Source organism: Choloepus didactylus, chromosome 18 (genome assembly GCF_015220235.1).
Source record: "Choloepus didactylus isolate mChoDid1 chromosome 18, mChoDid1.pri, whole genome shotgun sequence".
Taxonomy (NCBI): domain Eukaryota; kingdom Metazoa; phylum Chordata; class Mammalia; order Pilosa; family Megalonychidae; genus Choloepus; species Choloepus didactylus.
Window position 1 is genome coordinate 71525683 of NC_051324.1, and position 25140 is coordinate 71550822.

Genomic DNA, 25140 nt, shown 5'->3' on the forward strand with positions numbered 1-25140 from the left:
CTCCTTTGTAGCGAAGCCTTAGGCTGCAAGGCAGATGGTGCTATGGGGTTTTGTAGCCTACACACTGGTTAAATGTCAGGCGAACCCACAGAGCCTTCACGGGAGGATTCAAACTCCAGGAGCCGACCTAGGCAGGGCGGACTGAAACCCGACTGCTGCCGACGCCACGGGAGGGGAGCCGCCAGCACCCGCCCGTGAGCCCCAATGCAGAGCGGCTGGGGCCGGGTAATTCTGAGCATCCTCTCCACCCCTTCGGACCCATTCCCCTTCAGGACTCACCGCGACCTTGTCATCCCAGAACAGAAACCAAACTTTGCCGTTCCTCAGAATTTACTCGGTACTTACTGGACAGCACAGGGAGCACCCTGTCCTCCAGGGGGCTGCAGGCTCCCCCCCCACCCCCGCCCGGGGAGACAGAGAGGACTGTCTGTTTTTTGACCTAAAAGATGGAGAGCCAACAGGGGAGCCTTGGGGAAGCAATCCTGGCCGAGAGCACAGCACATGCAAACGTCCTGGGGCAGGAGGGCGTGTGGGGCAGAGGTGGGCAGGGCCCGGTCACCTCGGACCTCAGCCACCAAAGAAGGAGTTTGTTTGCCCTCTGATCTACGTGTGAATGAGGCGTGGGAGGGTTTTAAGCAGGAAGTGACATACTCTCACCTAACTTTTAACACCTCACTCTAGTGTTGTGGGGAGGGAATTGGGGTAGAAGCAGGCAGGCCAGGAGGGAGGCTGGGCAGGAAGGGGGGAGAAAGGATGACAAAGGACAGGCTCCTATTGGCCCCTTCTTGCTTGCAAGTGCCAACTGTTAAATGCAGAGGAATTTTGTGAGCCAGTTGTTCAACGCAACCATTATTAAAAATTACGTTTTCCTCTTAGCCCTGCTCTGGAGGTTATTAACACCTTTTGTATCAGGATGATGAAACACCTTTGAAGGTTTGCATCCTTTCCTAACTCCCCCTTCAGTGATGTCACGTTGGCAGCTCCACGTTGGCCACAGTGGGTGGGCATAATTACACCATAGAAATAGGCAGATGCTCCAAATCAGGACTTTTTGTGTTTTTTTTTAAACCTCAGCTAGCTGGCTGTTAAGCCTGAACCCAACAGGCAGGCCCCTGGCATGGGGGCACGTGAGGAGCTCCGAGCAGGCTGGTCAGCAGATATTTTGGATGGAAACTCCCCATAGTTTGGACATGGGGGGCAAGGGAAAGAGGGACTCAGGCTTGAGCAACTGGGTGGGTGGCGGTCCCAGCCTGAGGTGGCTGTGGAGGGTCCAGACCTACTGTGCACCAGATCCTGTGAAAGGGTCCCTGCCACTGAGGGCCCCCCAGTCTGTGAGTTCAGTTCAGTTCACAGAGTCCCACCCAAAGGCCTGGAGATGGGCCACCGGTCCCCCTGTGCCCCCCAACCCCACTGGCCGAGGGGCTCTGCCTCCAGTTCAGCTTCCTCACTGCACGCTGTGTCCGGGCCGAGCTCCAAGCTCGGGGGTCACGGATCCTGATGTGCAAGCCAAACGGCTCTTTCCGCCCATGTGCTTCCTCTCTTCCCTCTTTCCCAGCGTTTGCAGGGCTCACTCCACCCGCGCTTGACCCGTGGGTTTTTCCTGCAGGCTGGCTCCTCCCCGTTTCCAGAAAGGCCTGAACTGGTCCTCACGTTGTACAGTGAATGTTTCCAACAATAGGTTTTGCACCTCATTAGACATCCCATGGGAATGTTCCGACGGGGACTTAGGTCCCAGCTTTGCCCGTGCCGTGCCTGCGGCCAGTCTGGACTCTCTCCTTGGCTTCCGTGCTGAGGCTGCCACCGATCTTATCTGCTCGGTGCCCCTGCCAGGACCTTCTGCCCAGGCCCCGGCCTTGGCTGCTCAAGCCCTAGGAAGGGGGGGATTGGGGGGGGCCCTCACTGCCCTATACTGATCAGGCCCTTATTCAAATCCTGGAGCCCTGGATGGGACAGTCAGAGAAGTGATCAGCTTGCAGCCCGGGAACGATTAAAGGCTGGGAAGGGTGATTTCAGTGGGCAAAGAAAGCCAAGGAACAACCTGATTGTCCCAGAGTATGGAGAAGGGAATTAGTGCCTCAAGGGTGGTGCCCAGCTCTTTTCCCTCTCCTCTGAGGGCAGGGGAGAAAAAAGAAGAAGGAAAAAAGAGGAAATCAATGCTGTACAATTAGAGCAGTTGGTTAGATACAAGGACCAGCTTGGCCGGGAGTGTGGCCAAGGCCCTGGTTGGGTTTCCAGAGGCAGCCTGGGGAATCTCCTTACCTGGAGGTTTCCAGGCCTGGCAGTGTCTGCACCGCACGGTGGACATGATGTGGGGTGAGAGGACTGGCTGGCCTTTGGAGCACTGTTACACCAGCATGGGGCAGTTTCTGGCCGAGGAGCCCGGCTCCCTCCTGCCATTGTCCCCTGGGTCCCCTGGCTGGACTCCCCGAGGAAACGAGCGTGGGTCTGATTTGCTCCACCGTGAATGGAAATGGAGATCGCACAATGAGGTGACCCTCTCAGCTCTGGCAGGACTCGGTGCCAGCTCTCCCAGCGAACAATCGCATGGGTGGGTCCCACTCGCCAGGTGCTTTTTATGAAAACACTGGAGAATAATCTGTGGCCCAGTTGGATGCCGCCCTGGAGACTCAACACCGTCCCAGCAGGAGCTGGGCTGTCAGTCTGAGCTTCTTAGGGGCGGAGGACCATAGCTGGGTCCCCAGACTCCCAAATGCAGAGGGGACGGGTGGCCTGGTGAGGTCTGGGCTATCCTGCTGGCCCAGGGACTGCTTTTCAGATGAGAAACGCGCTGGGCTGGCCCGGATGCTATCGGGGTGCTATGACAGCCCCGTTTTGGAGACCGAGGCTCCCAGACAGACGAGGGTGTGTGCGCAGCAGAGATGTCTGTGGTTTTGCAGCTCCCACTCAGTTGAAAATAGTGAAAAATATCCAAAGCATGAGAAAGGGAGTGACCGCTGTTCTTAAAAAGGAAATTGATTTCATCTATGTGAAGCCCACCAAGCCTAGGATGTGGGCTGCAGGAGGGCTGGGTGACCAGTAGCTGCCCATCTGCCTTTCCCGATGGCAGGCTGGTCTCAGCGTCCGCTGCACACTAGGGAGCTTTCAGAAATGGGGGTGCAGGGGTGGGAGTGGCACTGTCCAACCCTGGGGGCCGAGGGTGAGCTTGGGGACACTCCCACACCACCCACTCAGGGTACAGGACTGCCAAGTTGCCCACCAGCTTGGGGGTGTTATTCCCTGCCATGAATTCTCACCCAGCCCCCCTGACTTTGGCAGAAGGCAGAGGCCCTGGGTCTAGGGTCATGGGTGGCTGCAGGGGACAAGAGGTGGGAGCGTGTAGCTGGTGGAAGGCTAGGCAGGAGCATGCTACAGTGCCTCTGAGCGGAGCCCACCTGCTTGGCCTCACCTTGTGTGTAAGGGGATGCTTATAAAAATGCAGATTCCTGGGCTCTGCCCACACCTGCCCAGTCAGCCTTTCTGGGGATGGCTCTGGGGGGCTCCTTCCTTAAGAGTTATTGGAAGGAACACCCCCTCTGTTTAGTGCCAGGCTCAGAGAGGATACTGAGCAGTTGTAAGTTCTGCATCTAATTCACTGTTTTGCCCCCAGTCCCTAGGCTTGCCTGCCTCCTAGGCCGTCAATTTAGTGCCTGTTTGTTGAAGGAAAGGGGGAGTGTAGAGACAACTGCTAGGCCTTAAATATGGAAGCACATAGAATTCTATGCCCCTTCTCCCTTAGCTGCCCGAGGTCAGGGCCCAGAGGGGAGGGGGAAGCTCCTGGCTTGCCCCCTTTCTACCCATTCTCCAATTCCTTTCTCCAAACCCTCTTCTTACTAGGTGGCTCGCCGTGGTCCAGCCTCTGCCTTCAAGAAGCCCCCTTATTGTGTGTTTGGGGGGTGGGGGTGGAAGGGACGCGCTCCATCCCTGCCCCACGCCCACCCCAGAGGGCGCAGCAGCGTCGCCGGCGTTGGAGGGTGGAGAGGCCGAGGGGTGCCCTCCGTGGCCTCCCGCCCCGGGCCGCGTGACTCGCGCGGAGCTCTGGAGGGGCAGGCGGGGTTTCGGGCCGGGGGCCGGGACCGGGCGGACCCCCGAGCCCAGCGCGCCGCCGCTTGACCCTTGCTAGGCGCTCAGCGCGCGGAGGGAGTCGGCGGCGAACTTCGTGGGATGGCGTAAATCAAACCACCCGCCGAAGGAGCCCCGCACCCGGGGGCAGGGCAGGAATCTCTTCCCGGCTCGGCGCCCGCCCCCGCGCTGGGGCCCGGCCTCCACATCCGCCCACAGCTGGCCGCAGCAGGGCGTCCGGGCGGGCGGGGAAGGAGGGGCGCGGAGGCCGCGACCGTCGCCGTCCCTAGGGCGCGGGCCGGGCCGGGAGAAGCGGGACGCCCGGGTCGGGTGCCCAGGGCTCTGCGGGTTCCCGCGGCGGCCACTCGCGCCCCAGCCCCCCCGGCCCCGGCGCACCGGGCCTTGACAGGCGGGCGGAGCAGCCAGTGCGAGGCGGGGAGGCCGGGCCGCGGGTGCGGGAACCTGATACGACCGGGGGGCGGGGGCGGGGGGAGGGCAGGGGAGGAGGGAGAAGGGGAGGGGCCGGCGCCCGCCCGCCTCCCCCATTCATTCGGCCGATCCCGGGGGCCGAGGGGCTCCGGCGGCGAGCTCTGCACGGCGGGAGCGCGGGCGCGGCGCCCGAGCCAGCGCGCAGGGCCCGGCTCCGGCCGGGGGCTCTTCCTCGCCTCCGCTCTGCGCGCGCCCTCTACCCACCGGCCACCATGTCTGACCCCGCGGTCAACGCGCAGCTGGACGGGATCATTTCGGACTTCGAAGGTGGGTGCCCGCCCCGCGGCGGCGATCGCGGGCGTGTCCGGGAGGACCCTCCGGGCGGGCCGCGCACGGGGCGGGGGTGCGCAGAGGCGGGAGGCGGGACCCGCACGGAGGCGCCACGGCCCCGCGTCCGCGTCGCCTACGCTGAGCCCGCGCCGGGGAACCCGCGGGCACTCCGCGCCGGCCCTGCGCGCAGCCGCCCGGGTTTCCTTCCTTTTATTGTTGTTTGGGTTTGCGGAGCAACAACAACCTCCTCGGCGGCTCGCCGGGCTCCCTGGGAGCTGCCCCGGGGCGCGCGGTTTCACTCTCGGAACTCTCTCCGTACCCCTCCCTCGCTCTCGGTCGGCTTTCGGGCCCCCTCGGGCCCTGCGGCTGGAGAGAGGAGTGAGCAGTGAGCGAGCCGCCTCCGGCCCAGGGGGCGGCCGCGTCCTGCTCGGGTGGAGAGCCCTCCCCTCCCCCACGGCAGTTTCGGGGCCGGGGCTGAGCCGAGGCCCCGCCGGGGAGCGCCGCCAAGTTGCGCAGCCCGCGGGCCGGGCGCACCCGAGCTGGCCGGGCCGCGGGTCCAGAGTGGGGCGCCCCGTGGCCCCCATCCAGGCCTGGATGTCGGGTTGTGTGTGTGGGTGTGTGTGGGCGGTGGTGGGGTGAGGGGGAAGGGGCCTGCGTGCACTTTGGCCCCTCCCCCTTCTTGGTTTACAGTGTGGAGAGACTCGGGCGCTTGGCCCTCGCAGAGCGGGTTTGGGTCCGTGTGTGTTTTCTGGTGTCCTCGTGACTCCCCGTGGCCCGTGGCTGTGCGTCCTGCATCCTGACGAGTAAATAAAGCAGTGCAAGGGAAGCACGCAATAGTTTCCAGCACTTCTGGGGCAGGATTGTGCGTGTTGTGGATGGGGGGTGGGGGCTGCCTCTACCCGCTCTGGAGTCCCCGCCCTCCTGCGCGGTGGGCTGGGTGCTGGGGAGGCCGTGCTGAAAGGTGTCAGGCCAAGTCGTGGGGCGACCAGCCTGGCGTCCTGCAGCCCCCGACGGCCAGAACCAGGGGGTGCCCTGGGTGTTGGGCCCGGGTCGGCCTCTTCTGAAGGTGCTCCCCCTGGGGACTGGAGCCCCAATCAGAGTCCCCAGCAGCTTCATCCTGGGCTAGGCTGAGTTGTTTGGCGGAGTGGGGTGAAGAGACAGGATGAGACTGTGGTCCAGTCTGCCCACGACCCAGTGGCCAGCCAGCGCTGGGTAAAGAATGAGACGGCCTTTCTCCTTTGTTGACTCGGCGCTGGGAGCACTTTCTCAGGAGCCCTTGCTCCGACTCCGGCACTTTGCATCCTTGACCCCCGGGAACAGGGAGGTTCTGGGTCTGAAAAGTTGTGAGGACTTGGTACCCTATCATCTGGGACCCATCGTCCTGGGGCCTCCCCCAAGGGTGCTTTGTTCTGTTCACCTTCTGCTTGCCTTGCACGTGGCTCCCCTGTGGCCGTGCCCCTCCAGCGGCCTCGATGGCCAAGGTGGAGACTTTTGTCAGCTGATCCGATCCCCTTTCCATGCTGTTTGGAGACGGCCTCGCCTCCAGGTAACGCACTGTGTGGGCTTTTTCCTTGCGGCCTGCGGGACCGGAGGTCTCTGGTTTTATTTCCTGACCCGAAAGTGTTGCGTTGGCAGTGGAATTTCTGGGGAACACGGGGGAAGCAGTGTGATCCCTGTGGCAGGAGGAAGAGGCAGAGATTTTGGGGTCACATGGGTCTTACAGCTCAGAGCAAAGCCTCACTCTGGCCAGGCCGGTGGGCTCTCCTCAGGGTCCTGGGGTCCCGGGTCTAACTCCTTTCTCTCCCCAGCGTGCGGCCCCATCTGGAGACGCTGGCGGCCCCCAGGGTCCTAAGATAGCTTCTTGGCCCTCTAATTTAGTCCGAGACGATGGCCTCAGTGAGGCGTCCTTGTGAAACAGTTGGCAGCTGCCCTGGCTCCAGGGGAAGGTTTCACAGTGAGGTGCGTGCTGCGCTGAGGCCAGCTGGGGTGCATTGTGCGCCCCATAAAAGTTTGACATGCTCTGTCATTGGGGTCCCCTGTTGGAGGGCTTCTGAGTGGCTGCCATGTGAGAGTGTGTGTGTGTGAGTATGCATGTGACTGCGTACATGCTTGCACACATGTGCGTGTGTGTACATGTGTGACTATTGGGGATGTGCACATGTACTGTGACTGTGCCTTGTGTGTCTGAGTGTGTGCACGTGTACATATATGAACGTGTGTGTAAATGTGTGTTTGCATGTGTGTGTACATGTGACTGTGTGTATGTGAGTGTATGTACACATTGATGGTGTACATGTGTATGTACATGTGTGTGAGTGCATGTGTGAGTATTTGTGTGTGTGTGCACATGTGAATATAAGCACATGTGCGTGTGTGCATGTGAGGGTTGTGAATGCGTGTGAGCGTGTGAGGGTTGCCAGCTTGTTTGCACCCGGCTCTGCCCTGCCAACTTGGGGAACAGAAAGACTCGCTGGAGATAATGAACTTGCAGTGGACTTGGGGGTGGAGACGGCATGCACGTGGTGGGTGACAGACCCAGGAGGGGAAGGAAGGGCTGGGGAGGGTCTGGGTGGGACCCCCGTGCTCCAGCCATGCAGCAGTGGGTGGTACCAGCTAGCGGATCGGGGTCAGGGCAGAGACAGGCCCGAGCTGGCTGCCTCCTGGAGAAGTCTTTGGGGCAGGCGGGCCTGGGGCCAAGGGGGCAGCGAGCCGAGTGGGGGAGGCCTGGGGCTGGGCAAATGAATGGGCCCGCCGGGCGTGGGGACTGTTGCTGTGGGGAGAGGCAAAGCCAGAGGGGTGTGGTTTGTGTCAGTGGGTCAGTGAGGCTGGGCGGGGCTGTCCAAGTGGCTTCTCGGGCCTGCCAGGTCCATTTAGAGGTAAAGGAAGCTGCCAGTCCTGGGGCAGCGGCCACACGGCCTCGATGCCGTCCCACAGGGGCCATCTAGAAGCCCATGCTAGTTGCTGAAGGATGCAGGCTCCAGGGGACACCCCCAGAGCTGGGCGAGATCTGGGATTCTGTCTCTCTGGGTGGTTTCCAAACTGAGCAGAAGTCTGACCCTGGAATCCTGCAAAGCAGGGTGCCAAGGGCCCTGATCAGGGTGTTTCTGGGAGGTTTGGAGCTTGTGGAACCCTCCCCTGCAGGACAGACAAAGCTACCAGGGGCGAGGGTTCGGGTGAGAGTGGGTGGCAGGTGGAGTGTGGGGTTTAAAATTCTGCAGGTTGCCCACATCCCAGGTGCCCTCACTGCCTGCTCTGGGGAACGCCCTTCTCTTTTCATCTTTTGATTCCCTGCTTGTCCCCTCCCACGTCCACCCCGAGAGGACTGAGGGAGCTCTGGAGCCTGTGGGAGCTCATTACTGAGGGGTCACATGGGGATTCGGCCCACGGCTTCTATTTTGGCTGCATCTGTCAGGTTCGGGGTCCCTGGGGATGGAGAGGACGAGTGTGTTCTCTCCATGGACGCGGGCACACTCCCAGCGGAGACCCTCTATTCGAGGACACGAAGCGTATTTTGAGTTTGGCCAGCGCGGTTTTCAGAGTCCCCTCTCCTGTTTCCCCATGGCACAAGCAGGCCTAGCGATGGCCACGGCCCCGTTGCTCCCGCGTGGCCGGGCGCCTGGAGGGGTGACCCTTTGCCCTACCTTGTCCTCCATCTGCTGGGGCACGGGCAGCTGGATGGCTCGTTCTTCGGGGAACACTGTCCAAATCCATTATTGCAAATAGTGTTCAACCTGTGACTCTGTAACAGGCTGTCGCGAGTGCCCCACGTCTCCTGCTTTCCTAAGCGGTATTTTCTGGAGCCATCTTCACTCGCGGTGAGAGAATCCGAACAGGCCTTGGAGTTTGTTGAAACCGAGTCCGGCCCTGAACCCAGGTGCTTTGACCCCCTAAGCCGGGCCTCTTGCCTGAATAGGCCTTGGAGTTTGTTGAAACCGAGTCCGGCCCTGAACCCAGGTGCCCTGACCCCCTAAGCCGGGCCTCTTGCCTGGGAAATGAGGCATCTAGCTTCTCCTGAGCCCCCCACTGTCTCCCGGGCCTGGTCCAGGCCTGTGGGACCCGGGGGCAGGGAGCAGCTCTCGGTGGGGTGGCGATGGGCAGACGTGGTCGCTTGTCTGCGTGCCCAGATGCCTCGGGGCCTGGGTTTGGGCAGTGGCTGGGACCAGCTGTGCTCTCCCCTGGGAGCAAAGGACCTGTTCTTGGTGATGGGTGCAGGCCTTCCCTCCCTGCTCCTGCTTTCCAGCCAAGACCAGGCCTTTCGTGAACTCCTCCTCCCTCCGCTCACACCTTGGTGGGTGGCAGGAGCCGAGGAGGTGACGACAGGTCACTCCGCGGATGCACAGGAGAAGAGCCCGGCCTGGCTGGGATCTGCCGTGGTGAGTCCTCCGCGGCTCCGAGGGAACCGGCCTGCTTTACGCATCCGACTGCTGTCACCGTCACACCGTGCACCGGGGCCTTCCTGGTGCCCAGAGCACAGGACCCGGCAGGTGCCTTGTCCTGGTTTTGAGCGAGCATGAGTTAGAGGCGGAGGGCAGGTCCCTGTCTGCAGGGACGTGTGCCCAGGTGGTGGATGCAGGGCCCTAACCAGCTTCGCGGCCAGGCTGAGGTTAGGCCTGGAGCAGACGTCTGGGGAGGGCACTGGGTGGCATCAGCCTGCAGGATGGGGATCCCCGGGGAGGGCTGAGAGAGGCTGGTGAGTGGAGTTTGCATCTGAAGGGAGGGGGCCTGGGGAGGAAGGCTCGGGCAGCCTGGAAGCCGGGTGTCCAGGGGGCCGGGCTGGCCCCAGGCAGACCTTGCTCTGTTTCCCAGCTGTATGGCCTTGGGTCAGTTTCTCAGGCCCTGAGCCTCAGTTTCCCCGTCTGTGACGTGGGGGTATAAACACCTCTCAGGGCTGTGGTGGGGATTGGGTGGGGTTCAGCCCCTAACACCAGCCATGGTCCTGGTTGCTGTGGGGACCTGGGGGGTTATTTACAAGGTCCAGGCAGGTTTGGGCATTTAAATGCCAGTTGGGGGTGACACAGGGTGTTTCCAGGCTTGCAGGGCGAGGGCCTGTCTGATCACGCCATGGGGTTCTCAGCTGGGACGAGGCTCGCAGGTAAGGCTGGCACCGGTGAGGGTAAGGGCTGCAGACTCTGAGAGCCCAAGAAGCCGCCCGGGGGTCCCTCCTTGCCTGACAGACCCCTGGGCCAAGCGTGGGGGAGCCCCTTCTGCTGCCTGCCTCGCTCACATCCTGTCCCCAGGTGTCGTGGCCCTTTCCTGGTCAGATGGAGGCTGCAGGCCCCCCTCTCCCTGGGAGGTCCTCACGGTCACCCCTGCTGTCCACCCGCACCCCGATCCCAGGGAGGGGGACCCAGAGCCCCACCCACAGGGCCACATGCCGTCGGTAACGGGCACGGGATGGGTGCCCTGACCGTGAGGACGGAGGCGGGGGGTCAGCAGCCCGCCCGCAGCTCTGCTGCCAGCCTTCCTGAGAGGCCATGGCAGGGGTCCTGGCCTGCTGTCGGGGAGGGCTCGTGCTGCGGCCATCTTCCTCGGGGAGCGGCCTTTTGCAAGTGCCTAATCGGGTGTGGGGCCGGGCTGGGCCCTGAGCGAGGAGAATGGCCAGGAGAACAAGGGCGGGCGAGGCCAAAGCCAGTTTGCTCTGCGCCCCCAGCCCCAGCAAGGGCACCGGGAGCCTGGGCACGGGGTGGGGCAGGGTGGGGGTGGGGCCTTGTGCCCGGAGGAGCAAATGGACGGGACCCCCAGGGCTGCGGCTCAGTCCACACTGGGTGCTGGTGGAGCGCGGTGGCCACTCATGACCGTTCATGACCACGCCCCAAGGGCAATGCCTGTGGGCAGGTTGTGCGTTCACCCCGCAGGAGTCTACACCTGGCCAGGGACTCCAGTTGGTGATCTGGCCTCAGCCGCCCCGAGGCACCTGCTGGCTTTCCTGGGGCTGGAGAAGCAGGTCCAAGCTCCTTCCTTCCCTCCTTCCCTCTCTTCCCTTCTTTTGCTCTCGTTCTCTCTTTTTCTAAATTTATTTAAAAATGTCCAACATTTACAAACTGTCTGTATCTTCCAGCAAACAGCATCCCATCCCTTTCTCTACTGCACAGTAACCTCTTTTGCACTGTCTATGAATCTGCGTATTCTAATTATTTCATATCAGTGAGATCATACAATATTTGCCCTTTCGTGTCTGATTTATTTCACTCAGCTGTGATGTCTTCAAGGTCCATCTATGTTGCATGGATCAAAATGTGATTCCTTTTTTACAGCTGAATAATATTCCTCTGTATGTATATACCCTGTGTTGTTTATCCATTCATCAGTGGATGGACTTCTGGGTTGTTTCCACTTTTGGTTGCTGTGGGTAATGCTGCTGCAAACACTGCTGTAAACATTGGTGTGCAAATAGCTGCTCAGGTCCCTGCTGTCACTTTTTTTTGGGTGTTTACCTAGGAGTGGGGTTGCCCGGTGACATGGTAACTATGGTGAACTCTTGGAGGAACCGCCAAGCTGCTGCCAAACTTTCCCACTGTGGCTGCTCCATTTTACAGCCCCCAGCAATGCCTTAGGGTGCCTGCTTCTCGCATCCTTATTTTCAGCCTTTTTGCTTATTGCCATCCTTGTGGGTGTGAAGTGGTAGCTCATGATTTTGATTTGCATTTCCCAAAAGGCTAAGGATGGCCAGTATCTTTTTCTTGTGCTTATTAGCTGTTTGAATATCTTTGGAAAATTGTCTGCTCTAGTCCTCTGGGTTGTTTGCCTTTTTGTTGTGCTGAAAGTCTTCCTTTCATATTCTGGATATTAAGCCCTTGTCAGCTAGATGATTTGCAACTTGTTTGCTCCCATTCTGAAGGCTGTCAGTTCCTCTGCCACACCCAGAGGTTGGGGCACTTACGCACCCCCCCCCAAGCTTTTTATTTGTTTCTTGTCCCCCCCCACTTTTTTATTGTGGTAAAATATACTCAACTTAAAGAAAGTTTACCGCTGTAACCATTTTTAAGTATATGATTAAATGGTATTAAGTACATTCGTGATACTGTGTAACTACCATCAGCATTTGGAGAAGCTTTTCATCACCCCAAGCAGAAACTCCACACCTACTGAGAGAGAGCTCCCCACTCCCTGTGCCCCCTGCTCCTGGTGATCTCTCTGCTTCCTCTGATTTTGCCTGTTCTGGAGGCCGCATATAAGTGGGGTCTCATCATATTTGTCCTTTTGCTTCTGGCTTGTTTTGCTTAACATAGCATTTTCAAGGTTCACCCCTGTTGTCACGTGGATCAGAACTTTATTCCTTTTTTATGGCTGAGTAATATTTGATCATCTGGCGACACCACCGTATTCCATTTCTCCAGTCGTCTCTCGGGGGACACCTGGGTCGTCTCCACCCCTTGGCAGTTGTGACTAACGCTCTGGTGGATGCTGGCATACAAGGGTCTGCCAAGTCCCTGCTTTCGATTTCTTTGGGTCTGTACCTAGGAGAGGGATTGCCGGGTCACATGGTAATCCTGTGTAACTCGGGGGAACCCTCCCCTTTTGTTTACCAGCTGAGTGTGCAGGGCTGAGCGCTGGCTGGCTGCTGGGAGAGCCCCTTTGTGGTACAGACAGGAGCAGAGGGTGGGGGTGGGGTAGGGAGGCCCTGGGCCAAGCCCAAGGGGTCCATGTTGGTGGCAAACCCCTGGGTGAGATCCCACCTCCCTGCTAAGCGGGACCCATGTGCTTCCCACCGGGCAGGAGCTCCCCACTGGGCAGGTGCTCCCTCAGGGTTGGGTGCTCCCCACTGGGCAGGTGCTCCCCCAGGCTCGGGTGCTCCCCGCTGGGCGTGTGCTCCCCCAGGCTTGGGTGCTCCCCGCCAGGCAGGTGCTCCTCCAGGGTCGGGTGCTCCCCATTGGGGAGGTGCTCCCCCAGGGTCGGGTGTTCCCACCAGGTAGGTGTTCCCCACCGGGTAGGTGCTCCCCCAGGGTTGGGTGCTCCCTACTGGGCAGGTGCTCCCCCAGGGTTGGGTGGTCCCCACTGGGCGGGTGCTCCCACAGGGTCGGATGCTCCCCACTGGGTGAGTGCTCCCCCAGGGTCAAGTGCTCCCCACTGGGGAGGTGCTCCCCCAGGGTCGGGTGTTCCCAGCAGGTAGGTGCTCCCCACTGGGCATGTGCTCCCCACTGGACAGGATGTCACCTCCTGTGTGGAGCAGCGTGGCAGGCACGAGACCCTCAAAGATGGAGAGGTGGAGTGAGGGGTGGGGGTCCCTGATGGGAGGCCCCTCAGGAGGAAGCCCTGGATGCTTTCACCTTTATGTTCATCCCAGAAACCCAGCCAGGGAACAGTTCCTGTGCATTCTTTTGATAAGAGAAAACATGGTCCAGCAGAGACTTTCTTTCCAGAGGCTTCTCAGTTTTTCCCAAATTTGGAGGCTCTCTGAGTTGCTTACAAGACCAGGCGACAGTCCTGGCTCCCTGGAAGACGGTCCCAAAGCCGCCTCTTCAGCCAGACGGCTCTGCCCGCGGCCCCGTCGCCCCCTCCCCGGGCGCCTGGGGCATTTCTGGGCTTGGGCTGTCTAATTTGGTCTGGATTCAACCCGGAGGCTCCATTCGGACTGGACAAGGAGACATTCTAGAAACTTCTTTGTTTGTTGTCAGGTTTTAAAGCGCTGCCAGTGCCCAGAAATCAGGGGAGGGAAGACTTCAGCAGGGAGTGTAAACGACGGGGGCCCCTCTGGCTCCCCACCCCACTCCCAGGCCTGTTAAACTCTCCAGGCCTCTCCAGCTCTCTGGGGATTACCAAGGCTGCAGGGGAAGCCGGGAACGAGACTCCATATTCCTCCTCCTTCTTCGTGTTTTTGTTTCTTTCCCTTGTCCATCCTCCTTGTCCGTGTTCCCTGCACCACTGATTCCTGAGTCCCTAATGGTCCCCTGGGAACCATTCTGTCTCCCCTGCAGCCTCTGGGCCAACCGGGAAAGCCGTCCTTTGCCCCTTGTTGCAAAATCCAGAAAATCAAGGGGCCTGGCTTTAAATGCATTGCAGCCTCCTCACTTCTTCATCCCCAAGGCTGCACCTTTTCCTTAGGTGTGGGTGGTCAGTCCTTGCAAAGCAGCCGCGCAGCCTCCCTGGGGCCGGCTCCCCTCTCCCTGCACTGACCAGTGCACATCACCCCCGTGTCCCTGTTTGTGAAAGGTGGGGTTGTTGGGTGTCCAGTGCCCTCTCCAGCCTGCCTCCTTCTGCTCTGTGCTTGGTTTCCTGCTCCCCAAACCACAGCCAGCGGGATAAAGGGCTTTCAGTTTCCTTCAAGGAGAGCTTGTTAGCGCTGCCTGGACCATGGGCTTGTGGCCAGCTGTCCCCCGGGGCAGGTTCTGGGGGTCCTGGCCTCCCCCTTGTGGGAGACTGCAGCTGGGGGAGGGGAGGAGGTGGCCCAATGCACCATTCTCATCTCATTTGGTGGGAAGAGAGAGGTCTCCGCATGTTGACTCAGGCCTGGGAGTGCTTTGCCATCTCCCATTCCCGAGGGGCGGGCCTGGAAGATGGAAATGTTTCCAGAACCTAGGTCAGTGGCCGGCTACCTGGGGGATTTCCTTATGCTCCCAGGCGGGATCACGTTCTGGACCCAGCCCCCTCCCTGGTGGCAGGAAGCAGTTCTGAGCAGGGATAGTTGGTCCCACTTTCCACGTGGGTGGGCAGCTTCCCTGTAAAGGCTGGGCCCGGCCCCCGCCTTGTCCCCTGGAGACCGATATTATCTACGGTAAAAGCATACAAGCTTTCCCGGCTGCAAACCAGGCCTGGAGGGGCGGCCGTCTCAGCTGTCCCCTGCTCCTATCTCCCATTAACTGTCAGGGGATGAGACGGTTCTGTAAATTAGCTGAGTTTTGGCTTTTTCCTTTAGTTCAAGATGAAATTCTTGAACCCCCCTGCCTGGCGCCTAATTGCCTAGATTGCATAGGGGTGGGGGTGGGGTCTCCTTGGTGTCCGTCCAAGGAAGGCATCCTTGCCAAAATGCTCCAGTGGGCCAGGAGGGGACTCTGGGGGTGGAAGAGGCGCTTGGCTCATTCATTTGTTCATTCAGCAGATATCCATGGGTGCTGGGGAAGTGCCAGCTCTGTTCTAGGTGTTAGAGGTCCAGACTTGGGCCCTGGGGAGAGAAATTCTGGGAGGGCTTCCTGGAGGAAGGGGTGCCCGACCAGAGACTTGCCCAGGAGTTTGCCAGGCTGAGTGTTCAGGCAGATGATGGTGGCCAGTCTCTCTCTGCTTGGCTTTGCTGTGTCTGTGGACTTGTGCTCTGTGTGGAAGACCCCATGTGTCTGTCAGGTGCTTGGCTTCTTCCAGGAGGTGGGAAATGGGGGGAGAGGGCTGTGGCTGCAACCCTACTTGGGGGCATGAAAACACTTCTCATGGAGGGCTTTGGGGCAGCCATTGCTGGCTCCGCAGCTAAGCCAGGGTTCACTGCAGCTGGAGAGAGGGGCCCCACCTTGAGCATGATCCAGGCTCAGCATCCTGGGATCCAGGCTCAGCAACCTGGGATCCAGGCTCAGCATATGGGATGCAGGCTCAGCCTCCTTCTTGGCTGCTGGGAAGCCAGGGGAGCTGGGAGAGATTTTGGTAGAGAAATAATCCAGGTGGGAGAGCAGCACTGGCTTTGTTAACTTAGCGATGGCAGAACTGGCTGTGGGTTTTCAGTGGTGATTTCTAAACCTCAGAAATACCTGCTTTTGTTTTTTTTGCTGAACTATAAAAGAAACCCGTGGTGAGCCCTGGGTCCCCAGGGGGTGGGGTGAGGAGACGGTCATTCATTCGTGCTTTGCAGGTCTGGTGCCCCAGAAAGGGTGGAGGCAAAGTTTGGGTGCCCTCCCTGCCCACCCCTTTTTGGCCCCTGGGGAGACACTGAGCCTTGGAGCAGCAGAGTAGGGGCACTGGGGAGAGCAGAAATCTCCCAGTGAGGCCAGCTTGGAGGGGGTGGGGGATCCCATTCAAATATTTACATCTCTCCTGATATTTAAATGGTGAAGCTAGCCTCCTGCAAGCCAGGCTCCTGCAAACAGCTGTCCTGGAGCCAGCTGTCGGCCTGCTCCGGCCTCCCTCCCTCCCACCCTCCCACCCTCCCACATTCTTTGTCTCTGACCCAAGTCCTGGCCCTTCCAGCTGCTCCCCCCTTGCTCACAGGCACTGCCTCTGACCGTGCTCATTCTGGTTGATTTTTGTAACCATGTCTTTATTGAGCACCTACCTGGTGCTTCCTTAGGAGGCCCTTGTGAATCCCCCCAGGGCCCAGCAAGGCTGACCAGCTGCTGAGCTTCGGGCAACTGCAGTTTTGGGGGCTCCCAGCTGGTCTGAGACTGTGCTGGAAAGCACGCCCAGCTCCCCCCGAAACCCCACACCTGCGTCCATCTGTCCCTCCCTGCTGCTGAAAGTGCTCCCTGGGCCGGCCCTGGTCTTCCCTCACGGGCAGAGCCCTCTCCTGGGTAGGATGGGAGGCCCAGGGGACGGGTGCCGCAGTGGTGGCTGGGGACAGCGGAGGTCCAGAGCCTGGGGTCTGGTGAGGGGCTGCCCCAGCCCCAGCCTCGCTGCTCTCCGGCCTGGCCTCGCTGGTGAAATGGAAATAGCCGTGCCCAGCTCGCAGGGTGCTGGGAGGCTTGGAAGAGACTCCTGTCATGCACTGGGTATGCTCTAGTTTCGGAGCTCTGCTTTCTTCCGACGGCTGGGGCGGGGTCTGGAGGCAGCGTGGGGGGACGGGTTAGCTGCCCATTCAGATCCGCCTCCCGCCGCCAGCGCTGCGATGGTGGGTGGCCGTTCAGCCCCCAAGACTGTCTGTGAAGCGGGGATGCTGGTAATAAACCCTCTGCCCCCGTCGGGGGATTCCTCATGAGTGCCTGGTGTGCAGGGCGCTTTTGGGAAATGTGGACTGATAAAAGATTCTACGTGGCAAACACCTTTTAGATGTCAGCAATGTGCCGTGCAGGGTACTGGGGCTTGGCGGAGGGGGCTTGGAAGATGAACGACCTGCCTGCCCTCGGGAGGGTGTGGGTCTAGTGGGGAGGGGGGCGGCTGTGCCCTGGGCCGGCTCTCATCCCAGTGCAATGGGGGAGTGAACCCCTCCTGCCCCAAGAGTGGGGGGGTTCAGGCAGGAGGGGCTGCGGTGGCAGGAGGGGCCATGGAGGCCTGGTGCCTGCCCCCCACTCTGCTTGCATTTCCTTCAGCAAGTGAGTTAAAGCCGTGCTTGTTGTGCGTGTCCCAGGCCCTGGGTGGCTGCCAGACCTTCCTTTCCTGCGGGCCTTGGGTGGGTTGTGGGGCCTTGGGCCTCTGCCCCGCAGTGCCCAGTGCCCTCTGCCTTCTGCATACCATTCGGATTTGCAACCAGCCCAGGGGCTGGGCCATGGTGGCCGGGGCTGGACTTCTACTGTGGCTGACTCCAAGTGACCCAGGGCCCTGGGATGGTGGGGGCAGAGTGGGGCGGCTGGGTGGGCCGCTCCAAGGGACAAGGCCACCCCCAAGATGCTTTTGTCTGTTGGGACGTCCTTGTGGGAACTTCACACACACCTTGGGGAGCTCTCAGGAGACACCCCCAGAACCATCCAGCTCTCCTGCCTCAGAATCTGCAGCAATTTCTGCAGAAATGCTTCTGAAGAACAGTCACACCTGAGAATGATCTGGAATCAGAACTTTTGAATGACAAAGAAGTTTGGGAAACAAGTCTAAGAAGGTGCAGGGGTCTGAGTGGTGTTGTAATGCCACATGGAGAGCCCAAGATGCAGGTGCTGTGAACCCACGTATTAAAATGTACGCACATGTGCACATCGGGGAAAAATGGGAAGGACACTCATCAAAGGATTCTCCGTGGTTATCTCTGGCTTGTGGGTTTGTTGGTGCTTTTCCTTAGATTTGCTGCATTTTGCAAATTTTTTGCATGGTGCCTGTGCTGCTCTTATACTTAAGGACAAAGCAATAGATGTTGTTTAACAAAGTTCATTGTCAAAAAGAAAAATAAGTCACCCAACCTAATGCACTGCCCAGTTTGAGGCTCGAGGAGGCTGGGAAGTGAAAGCCCCCTGGTTGAGGGGGGCAGAGCCTGGGGCCCCGAGGCCTGGGCTGGTCCTTCCAGCTGCGGTCGGGGTGCGGTGGCCCTGGGGACAGTGGTACAGGTGGCGAGGGCACAGCCCCACAGTCTACCGCAGCCACGTTTGGCCCCACCGCATGTGGGCCGGAGCCAGCTCCTCTGCCGGGCATTGCTGGGCCCCGGCCCTCGGGGTTGCTGGGGACTGCTTGGTCCAGGAGCGAGGCGGTGTCCAGCTGGAAGGGCCTTTTCTCAGTCCAGCCCTTCCTGTTCCTCTCCAGGAAACCGAGGCCAGAGAGTTGCCTTCCTGGCCCAGGGTGGGGCGTGGACGGCCCCTGTGACGCGTCCGTGCCACGCCTCCACGCAGTCCCCCACCTTCCAAGCCCTCCCCGACCCGCCTGCACTTAGCAGTCACCACGCGGACACCTTGGCCCCGAGATTCTCCATTTTTAGTTAAGAAAAGGACCTCTGTCTGCAGCCTGTGTCCAATGGGCACTTTCTTCTGCTCCAGCGTCTCCCGCGGGGAGGCTGTCGGGCCAGGCGAGTTGGGTCCTTGCTGATGTGGCAGGTCCTGGGCCATTTCCAGTGGGTGGGGCGTGCCCCCTCCCTGCCCCTTGTCCCTGCAGCCCTGAGGGTGGCGGTGGAAGGGCCTTGGCCGTCTGCGGCCTGGCAGAGCTGGACGACTTCCCAAGATGGGAATCCGGGAGGTGGCGTTGGCAGGCCTGGGCCCCACCGCGGCAGGCAGGTCAAAGGTTATCGTGCCCAGATTCTGGCAATGGGGGTGGGGGCACCTGGGGTCTCCTGGAAAGCTCTCTGGCAAAGGGGCTTTGGAGTTCACTGTAAACACCTCTCTTTTCTTTTTTCCTTCTGCCACAGGCCAGAAGCGCCAGGCAGAATTGAGGGGCCATCTGCTTGTGGGTTGTAGGTGTGTGTGTGTGTGTGTGGGGGGTTGGGTGAGTCTGTGCACCTGCAGCCTGGCGATCAGGTAACCATGGGGTCACACGCGACCCATCCGAGATCCTCACCTCCTCTGGGCATCCCCCTCTTGGAAAGAAAGTGGCGGTAAAGGGTGGATGTTTTGTGGGGACACATTTAAGGCTGGTCTCCGTCTGAGGGGGCTTGGGGCGCAATGCCCGGCCCTGCCCAGAAGAGGGGTCTGCCCTTTCCTTCAGGGGTTTGGGGGCAGGTGGACACTCCTAAGAGAAGAGAATAAATTGTTTGCTGCCTGGAAGCCGTGACCAGGTGGGCCCCTGAGGGTGAACAGGTGGCAGTGTGTGTGACTCTGGAGAGATGCGGGGTGAACGGTCTGATTCGCCCAGGGACGCTTTGTGGGAGAGACGGGTTTAGGGGCGTTTGGTAGAGGAGAGAAGGCTTAGTCTGTAGGGAATAGAGGCGGCAGGTCTCGGAGAGGGGGATGTGCTCTGGATGGGGGCGCCTGGCTCGGGCCTCTCCAGGTGTGTGGCTTTGGGGTGACCCTGGGCCTTCTGGGACCGTTTCCATAGGGGAGAGGGGTGGGTAGGCTGGCCCTGCACGTCCAGATCCTGCCTCTGCCCACATGCCTAGCATCCCCCGCTGTGGGTCCAGGGTCCCTGCTGCTTGCCCTGGGCGAGGGTGTGAGTGGGGACAGTTAGCTGAACGTGCGTCATTTCTGAGGACAGATTCTGGACACCTCTGTCCCTGTCGTGGAGGGTCAGTGACCCAGCCCTGAGCTCTGGGGTGCAGCAGAGGGTGGCATCGTGGGGCCCCACTTTCCCAGCACTGCCCCTCCCCTCGGGGCAGGGACCCTCCCCAGGCCTCTTAGGGGGATTTCTGGGCAGGCCATTGGGGGGCGGAGCATGGGGACCCCAGATTCTGGGCAACTCTTGAGGTATACCCAGGGATTCTGCCCCCACTAGATCCCCCCAACCCAAGGCTCACCTGGGTTTCAGCTTCTAGACACACTTCATGGAGTTTCCCGAGAGCATTTTTAAATTGTGGTAACATAGATACATTGTAACATTTCCCATGTAACCACCTTGGTGTGTTGAAGTCAGTGCTATTAATTACATTCACAATGTTGTGCTCCCGTCACCACCATCCATTCCCAAAACGTCTCCACCACCCCGTTAACCGTGAACTCCCCACCCTCCCTGGCCTGGTGCCCTATTGGAATCTACTTCCTGACTCCGTGAGTTTGCTTATTCTGGGTATCTCATGTAAGTGGACTCATACAAGGTATATCTGTCCTTTCGTGTCTGGCTTATTTCGCTCAGCCTGATGCCTTCGGGGTACATCTGTGTTGTCGTGTGCGTCAGAACTTCATTCCTTTTTGTGGCTGAACTTCCCAATAGCTTTGATGTCCTTGGTTATAAACTTGGGACCGTCGGGGCATGAAGAGTCCTGGATAACGCCTGGGGAAGTCGTTCCCTCGGCCCCCACCCTGGGGCTGCTTGGGACTCGGGGGCGGCCCTCTGCCGGGCGTGCTACCGGGAGCCCCTTCTGGAATCTTCTCAGCATCCAGCTTCAGCCTCTCCCAAACAGACCCACCTCCTTTTGGTTTTCCGTGACTCTCCCTCCTCTTTGCCAAACCCCTCGTGTCCTTGAGGAAAGGACCCGGGTGCACCCCGAGTTGACGGAACCCAGCCTCACAGATCCATTTGGTGCCCGCAGAGTGCATGGCCCTGTCCGCAGCCAGCCCAGCTCGGTGAGGATTGGGTCCTGCCCGTGTCACCCTGTTCCCTGGCTCGGGAGGCTGCGGGGTGGCTGGGCCCCTGGGGGACACCTGACCAGAGCCTGAACTCTGCTCCTGGGGTCACTGACCCCTGTAATTAGGCCGCGGCTCACCTGGGCCTGGGCAGGGTCCGCCTGCCGCTACCCCCGGGCCCCAGCACTGAGGGGCCTGTCTGTCCGGCTGTCTGTCCCTCTAGTGTCCCTGGGCGTGATAAATGGCTGGCCCCACCTGAGCCCAGTGGCCCCTAGCAGTGTGCTTTTTGTTTTTGTTTTTTTTTTCATTTTGCATTTTTTAAGTGCCTTAAACGTTTCCCTGGCCGGCTGGGGGGTGGGAAGGAGGTGCGCTTTTTCTGCTGGGACAGGTCAGGAATGAGCACTGCCCGCTGGGCAGAGCACGGGAATCCGGGCCTCACGCTGACCACGCTCCCGGCTCCGTCTGAGGCCCTGGCCAGTCCCTGAGGGCTTCCGGCCTGACCCCACGTGTGGAGCCTGGGGCCACACGTCCCGGTCCTGGAAAGGCTCCTCGCCAGGCCTGTTCCACAGTGGGAGCCCCCAGAGGCCAAGGGGAGCTGGGGCAGGAAGGTTTGGTATAGTTGGGGGTCAAGGGCAGGAGCAGCAGGGGATGGTCTAGGGGCTCGAAGACCCTGATTTTGGAGGGACTTGAACTGAATTTTGCTCCCACCTGGGCCCGGCCCCGCCGTTGTCTCGCCCCAGAAATGACTGACGGGGGAGCCAGGACAGGACTGCGGGGTGTCCAGGGCTGCTGAAAATGGCGGGGAGGGGTGGTGGACAGCAGCTCAGAAAACCTCGTTCCTCACGACTCGAACCTTTGGGACACTCGGAGCTGCAGCCCCCCGTTTTTGGTTCACCCCCCAGGGGCTCCCTCCTGCCTTCATCAGCCGCATTTCTCAGGGGTCCCTTGACCCCTGGAGACCTGAAAGGCCATTGAATTTTGTCACCCCCTCGGGGCAGGGCACACGCAGACCCTCCCTGGGCTCAGGTCCTCTGTGGCCCTCTGGCTGCCCCTCCCCTGGTGGTCAGAAAATTCTTCCCCTTATCAAACCCACATCTCTTGTGGAAGCCCATTTCCCTCCTCCTGTTCTTTGTGGAAATAACCAACAGCTGGTTTGGGGGCGGGGGTGACCACGACTGCTCTACTTGCAGCAGGCTGTCCCCAGTGTCCTCGGGTTCCTGTAACTTCGGTAAAGCAAGGAAGGAAGCCCCTTTCCAGCCTGTCGGGAACGGCCCTGAGGCTGCCAGAACCAGGGTGGTCGGTGGACTGGGAAGGAAGCACAAAGCCGGCCTCCATCCGGGAAAACCGCCTGGGAGAGGCACGCAGGGCGGCTTTGCGAGAGCAGCAGTGTGGGCCCTGGTCTCTGTGCAGAGGGAGGTTTCTGGAAGCAGGTGTGGCTCTGTGGCTGTCCCCAGGCAGCCCGGCCTGTTGGCCTGGCTTGGAGGCAGCTCCCTGGTTCTGAGAGCATCACCCCGAGACCCTTCTCTGATGGGGGGGCAGGGGCTGAGCACTGCCTGCACCCGCTGTGGGCAGGACAACCATGTAACTTAGTGCCCAGACCGGGGCGCTGCTGAGTGAGGGAGGAGCACGGGCGAGAAGCGGGATGTTCCGGGTGGACTGGACGCGTGGCCCCCGCCACGGGGTCGCGTGGGGCAGCTCGGTGCCCAGGAGGGACGATGTGGCAGGAAGGGGACCGTGGGACAGGGTTTGGCCCACCGTGAAGGGGCCCGGCTGGCTCAGAGCCCGTGAACCAGCGGCGGGAAGTGGCCTTGGAGCCACCACAACACTTAAGTTGAACCGAGTGGCCCCAGCGGCCCCGATCGAGGCCTCCACTTTATTTCTCAAGATTTCTTGGCATCTTTGTCTCCTGGGGCCCCCGTAACAAATTACAGCTCGGTGGCCTCAAACACCAGGAACGTATCCTCTTGGTTCCTTCAGAGGCTGCGAGGGAGAGACTGGCCGTGCCCCTCTCCTGGCGTCCGGGGCCGCTGGCCGCCCGTGGCCTTCCTTGGCTTTTCGGACGCCCGCTCCCGTCTCTGCCCCGGTTCTCCGGGCTGTCTTCTCTCTGCCTCTCCTTTTCTGACACACCATCACGGGATAATCCTCATCTCCAGCTCCTTCCCTTAACTACATCTTCAAAGACCCTTTTTCCAAAGTCAGGTTCATGGGTCTAGGGCTTGGGCCTATCTTTTGGGGGAACTTCAAACTAACCACTGACAAACCTGGAGTTCCGCCAGTGGGCTTTGCCGACACTGGGTTTCGGAAGGCTGTTCCAGAATCCCACAGCCTTTCTCTTGCATTGCAGGTGGTTTTGATTGGGGGAGGGTCTGACCGGGACCGGGGCGGAGTCATCCCGGGTCTCGCCTGCCAGGTTGCTGGAGAGCTTTTCCAGGGAGGAATTAAAATAATGAATTTGGGAAATAAGAGACGGCCGGTGTCCCAAGGACTGTGGGCTCCTGGTCCGCGGCAGAGGTCTGGGGTCCACGTCCTGCACCGAGGGCACTGAGGATCACTGCTGTGCCCCTCCCGGCCTTTGCACCTTCTCTGTGCCTCTGATGTTGAATCTCCCGTGAAAGGAGGACGCGGGTCAGGACGGCTGCATGGGGGCCTGTGGTGGCTGGAGGCCCCTGCAGCTCCTGCATGTGCGAAGGTGGGAGGGGGCTTGCTGGTTTCTCTGGCCCATCAGGGAACCCAGGCACAGGGGCTATCAGACCTCCTCATTCTCATGTCACCAACCCAGGCTGGGCAGGACCCCTGGAGTACCCATGTCTCCCAAGCCCGGGGGCAGCAGAGCCACAGAGAAAGACCCCTGCCCCGCTGCCCAAAACCACGGAGGATCCTAAGAACCAATCAGAGGGCAGAGGTGGCCCCTGGCCTCCCCCGCTGCTCCCAGGGTCCAGAGGGCACCTGGCAAATTCACTCTTCCCGGAACCGGCCAGCTGGCTCTCCCCGCCCCGGGCCGTCCCTCTTGGGGCCCCTGGGGGCCCTTTCCAGCTGCACCGGGTGGCGGAGGGGGGCCGCACCAGAGCTGACATGGGGCCACTTCCGGTCCCGTGGAGTGCGGAGAGGGGTGGGATGGGGGGGGGGGGTGCGAGCTGCGGGTGCCTGTGGCTTCACTCTCGGCCTTTCCCAGACCCTGAGAGGCTTCACCCGGGGGCTCTGGCTCTCTGAGGGGACCCTCACTCGGCTTCCCTCTGGACTCAGCCGTTGTTGTCACAGACGTGCCTCTCTGTGGGCAGGCCAGGGCCGTCTGGGCCGGCTCACCGTTTACTGATTTCCTTTTCTCCACACGGCTCCTCAGTGGCTATTTTTAAACCCTTCCTCCCGGACTGTTTTGCTCCTGGAGAACACCCCACTCCCCCATTCCCCATCTGCTTGGGCATCCTCTGCTCTACCCCTCTGCCCCAAACTGGCCTCCCCCACCTTGCTCCCTACCCATTCCCTTCGCCACCCCCTCCTCACTGAGCAGGCCGGGCCTGGGGCAGATGCAGAGACGAGGATTAAGCAGGATGTGATCCCTGAAAACCTGCACAGGGGAGTGGTGGGAGAGACAGTGCAGAAGGCAGGGTCTCCGGTAAAGCCTGTGTCACCGAGCCGGTTATGACCGTGGGCACCTGGAGCCCACGCCTATGGGGAACACTGGAGAGTCTGCAGATCGTGCGCCTCTGAGACACCCCCCCACACCTGAGGGAGAGGGAGCTGGGGTCTTTATACTCCACTTACTGGGTGAGGGCTGCTGGCCCGGGGGCAGTGCTGATGCTTCCTGCCTTCCAGGGGCCTGGGCAGAGAGGGGTGGCCACGAGGAAAGGACGAAGGGCAGAGGGGCAGGGCCAGCGGGAGGGCCGAGCAGCCTCGGCCACAGGCAGGGCAGCCACGCGCGTGTGCACGCATGCTCTCAGGTGCATGCTCGGCAGGTGACGGGAGCACTGACGGCTGCATCCTACACCTGTGCCAGGTGCTGCCCCCGTCTCACCACGTTGGCCCCTCACAGCACGTGATGGACGAGGAAGCGGAGGCTCTAAGGGATGAACTGTCGGCTTCCGCTCCCTGCTTGAGCCCCCTTGTTCTTATTTCCTGAGATCTGATTGCAGTCTTCACCGAGGCCACAGGGCCCCTCGTGGTCACTGGGCTCCCAGGGCCTTTGCCCAGCACCCTTCCTGCCGGCCGCCCACCCCTAGCCTGACTCTTCACCCGGTTAACTGGTTTGTCCTTCAGAGCTCAGCTCAGTGTCCCCGACCCCAGACCAGGCCAGGCCACCCCTCTCCATGCTCGGTGGCATTGGGCTCCTTTCCCTTGGAGGATGGGCCAAGGCCTGACTGGTTTGGATTCCATGTCCATCTGTCCTTCTGTACCCAGCTCCCTGCCGGCCTTGTGGCTCCGCAGACCACAGCCAGACCCAGCTCTGCCTGGCACGGAGGCCCTGCCCGGCTCCCCTGTCCTGCTGCATAGAGTGAGGGTCTGTGCCCAGGTGTGGCCCTACAGGAGGGTGAGAGCAAGGGGGCTGCCCGCAGCCAGCCCTGCGGGTGAGGCAGTGCACAGGGTCCCGCCTTGTGGGTCCTCCAGGCCCAGCAGACTTTCCCTGCTG

General features: G+C 60.7%; 1 protein-coding gene across 5 annotated transcripts in view; it reads left to right on the forward strand.

Moving 5' to 3' along the window:
• The window catches only part of SEPTIN9 (septin 9), a 161921-nt gene that overhangs the window by 54210 nt on the left and 82571 nt on the right, over positions 1 to 25140 (forward strand). The window contains exon 1 of one of the 5 annotated variants that reach the window (XM_037809983.1): positions 4593 to 4815. The exons of 3 other annotated variants lie outside the window; for them this stretch is intronic. In XM_037809983.1, coding sequence (XP_037665911.1) covers positions 4761 to 4815 — 55 coding nt within the window. In that variant the 5' untranslated portion in view covers positions 4593 to 4760. Of the gene's footprint in view, positions 1 to 4592; positions 4816 to 18306; positions 18374 to 25140 lie in introns of those variants that run through there. One more of the 5 variants, XM_037809984.1, reaches the window with a different exon arrangement.